This window comes from Eriocheir sinensis, unplaced genomic scaffold (genome assembly GCF_024679095.1).
Source record: "Eriocheir sinensis breed Jianghai 21 unplaced genomic scaffold, ASM2467909v1 Scaffold706, whole genome shotgun sequence".
Classification (NCBI taxonomy): domain Eukaryota; kingdom Metazoa; phylum Arthropoda; class Malacostraca; order Decapoda; family Varunidae; genus Eriocheir; species Eriocheir sinensis.
This window is the reverse complement of record NW_026112061.1, coordinates 1,893-4,809: the sequence shown is the minus strand read 5'-3', so window position 1 is coordinate 4,809 and position 2,917 is coordinate 1,893. Positions and strand designations below refer to the sequence as shown.

The window sequence follows — 2,917 nt, the reverse complement described above, 5'->3', positions numbered from 1 at the left end:
AGAGAGATATAGCGATGAGTACAGAGATAGTTTGAGTGACGAGGTCGGGGGTGGTGGTGGTCAAACTCCTATATTTTCCTCATTTTCCTGGATTTCAAGGCATTTACACGTGCTCTCAGGCTCCGGGAATTGCTTTAGAGAGTTTGTTAAGCCTGTGGAGACGTTGAGATAGAGAGAAATACGAGAAGTAAGGGAAATATAGCGATGAGTACAGAGTTTGAGTGACGAGGTCGGGGGTGGTGGTGATCAAAATCCTTCTGTATTTTCCTCGTTCTCCTGTATTTCAAGACATCTACACGTGCTCTCAGGCCAAGGAAATTGCTCTAGAGAGTTTGTTAAGCCTGTGGAGACGTTGAGATAGAGAGAAATGGGAGAAATAAGAGAGATATAGCGATGAGTACAGAGATGGTTTGTCTCATTGTCTTGTATTCTAAGGCTTCGTTGGGTGAATTACTTAACACAACACAAAATACGTAAGTGCACCCAACAAACCAGCAGTACTAAATCACCCCATAGAAAACGCGGCGCGGGGGACAAGCGGGAGAAAAAGAGAACGTCAATGTCAATGGAAATCCCTGTTGAAAGTGTCTGTTTGAAGTTACTGTTGTGAACGTAAGGTAAGGTTAGGTAAAGTTAGGTTGTCTCTGTTAACGCGTCCATATCTCGTCTCCTATTTCATCAACTGTTGTTGTTGTTGTTGCTATTGTTGTTGAAGATTGCTCCCTCCCTGCACGAGGGAGCACGGGCCCTTGCCAAAGGCCATGATGCCGACAGACCGACTCTATCGGCGATCGAAATCTAATCGACCAAGTCGGTCTGTCGACGAGGACTGGCGTGGCTCAGGAAGGAAAATTAAATGTCTTTGTGGTTGTATTAAAAGATTATTTACACACACACACACACACACACACACACACATAATTTATAAACTAATTTGTCCTTACGAACTAACAATTGATCTTATTTCGTATACATTTTGACACCATACTACTACTACTACTACTACTACTACTACTACTACTACTACTACTACTACTACTACTACTACTACTACTACTACTACTACTACTACTACTACAATGGACTCTGCTAGGTGTATGATCGCTTTTTCTCTCTCGCGAACACTCCCTTGAATCTCTTTGCCTTGATCCTGAACTGACTATAACCGTAGGCATAGATCAAGGGGTTGGCGAGGGAGTTAGCCACGACAGCGCAGTACAGAAGGGTATTCAGGAGGTGTAGAAGGCATGGGCGCTTCTCCTTCTGGGCGCTGTAGACGAGGGAGCCGACGACGAAGGGGACGTAGGTTGCGGAGAAGGACACTAGGATGAGCAGGACTGTCTTGACCGCGCGACACTTCTTCAGGAACAGCATCTTGTCACGCGTGTCCGTCATCACCCGGTTCATGTATTTAGAAGGGAACATTGCCCCCAATTTCCCCTCCTTCCCCTTCTTCTTCTTCCCTTGGCCTCCTCCTCCTTCCTCTTCATCGGTAGTGGTTGCATCTTCCTCCTCTTCTTCCTTCTTCTCCTTCGGGATGCCGTTGTACGGGTTCTGGGTTGCAATATCTGTTTCCTTCTCCTCCTCCTCCTCCTTCTCTTCCTCCTCTTCTTCCCCTCCGATGTCTTCCTCCTCTTCCTCCAGGGCTTGCGGTGGTCCAGGGGAGGGTGTAGGAGCGCGTGCATCCTCCCCTGTGGTATCCTTCGTAGGAGGTGTAGGATTCTCAGGGGTATGGATGTCTCCTTGGGGAACGGCGTTATGTCCAGGGCCAGGCTTTAGTGGTGGTGGTGGTGATGACAGCTCAACACCACAACCACCACCACCACTACTTCTATCACCACCACTTTCACCACCATTCTCCGTCCGGTCAATCAACTCCGCGCTCTCGGAAATCTTAGCCAGAGGTGATGACTTAAAACCACCACCAGTAACACCACCAGTGACAACACCATCAACACCATCTCTTCGCCTCAACTCCACCTTATGCGCCTCCATCTCCTGCCTCCTTGTCCTCCTCCTGCTGGCCTTTGAAGTGGAGGAGGTGGAAGAGGAGGAGGAGATTGAGGTCTTGGTGGTATTGAAGGACACTCGTGATTTCTTGGACATGAAGGAGAGTCTGAAATTTGATGACCTCGCGGATTCCCTGACAGTGTAGGATCCTCCATAGCGAGCCTTATGCATCCTTATGGCCAGGACTAATAGGATGCTGTACAGGGCGACCACGACAGCCAAGGGTACGGCCACCTGTAGGAGAGAAGGATATTTTGTAGGATATTTGGATGGGGAGATGAAAGGTTAGGAAAGGAGAGAGAAGGAGAGGAAAGGAGGGATTTGGATGTAGGATATGGAAGGGAAGGAATGCTTAAGAAGAACAAGTCGCCAGGTCCTGACGGGATATTTCCGAGGGTATTAAAGGAATTAGGTGATGTATTCAGTGACCCACTAACCGACATCTTTAAGATGTCGGTAAATACTGGCTATGTGCCGAGCCTATGGAAAGTAGCTAATGTGACGCCGATTTTTAAAAAAGGGGGACAGGTCAGCTGCTTCAAACTATCGCCCAATTAGCTTAACATCGGTTATAGGCAAGATGCTGGAGTCCATAATAGCCAGGAACATTCGGGAGCATTTAGATAAACATAGCTTAATTCACGACTCGCAGCATGGGTTCACAAAAGGTAGGTCATGCCTCACCAATCTCTTGTCTTTCTACAATAAAGTATTTGAGGCGGTTGACAGAGATGAAAATTATGATGTAATCTATCTTGATTTTAGTAAAGCGTTTGACAAAGTTCCTCACCAACGACTGTTGCTTAAATTACAGGCTCACGGAGTAGAGGGTAAAGTTTTGAACTGGGTCAAGGCGTGGCTTAGCAATAGGAAGCAAAGAGTGCAAATCAATGGTAAAAGATCTGAC

General features: G+C 47.0%; 1 protein-coding gene across 1 annotated transcript; it reads right to left on the bottom strand.

Annotated features, from left to right (window-relative positions):
- Positions 1-251: 251 nt before the first annotated feature.
- On the bottom strand, positions 252-2,244 carry LOC126994021 (uncharacterized; the record flags this gene model as incomplete). Its single annotated transcript, XM_050853267.1, is given in 1 exon segment — positions 252-2,244. A coding segment is annotated over 1 exon segment (1,155 nt), but the record flags the coding sequence as incomplete, so codon positions are not given.
- Between the last annotated feature and the right edge of the window lie 673 nt (positions 2,245-2,917).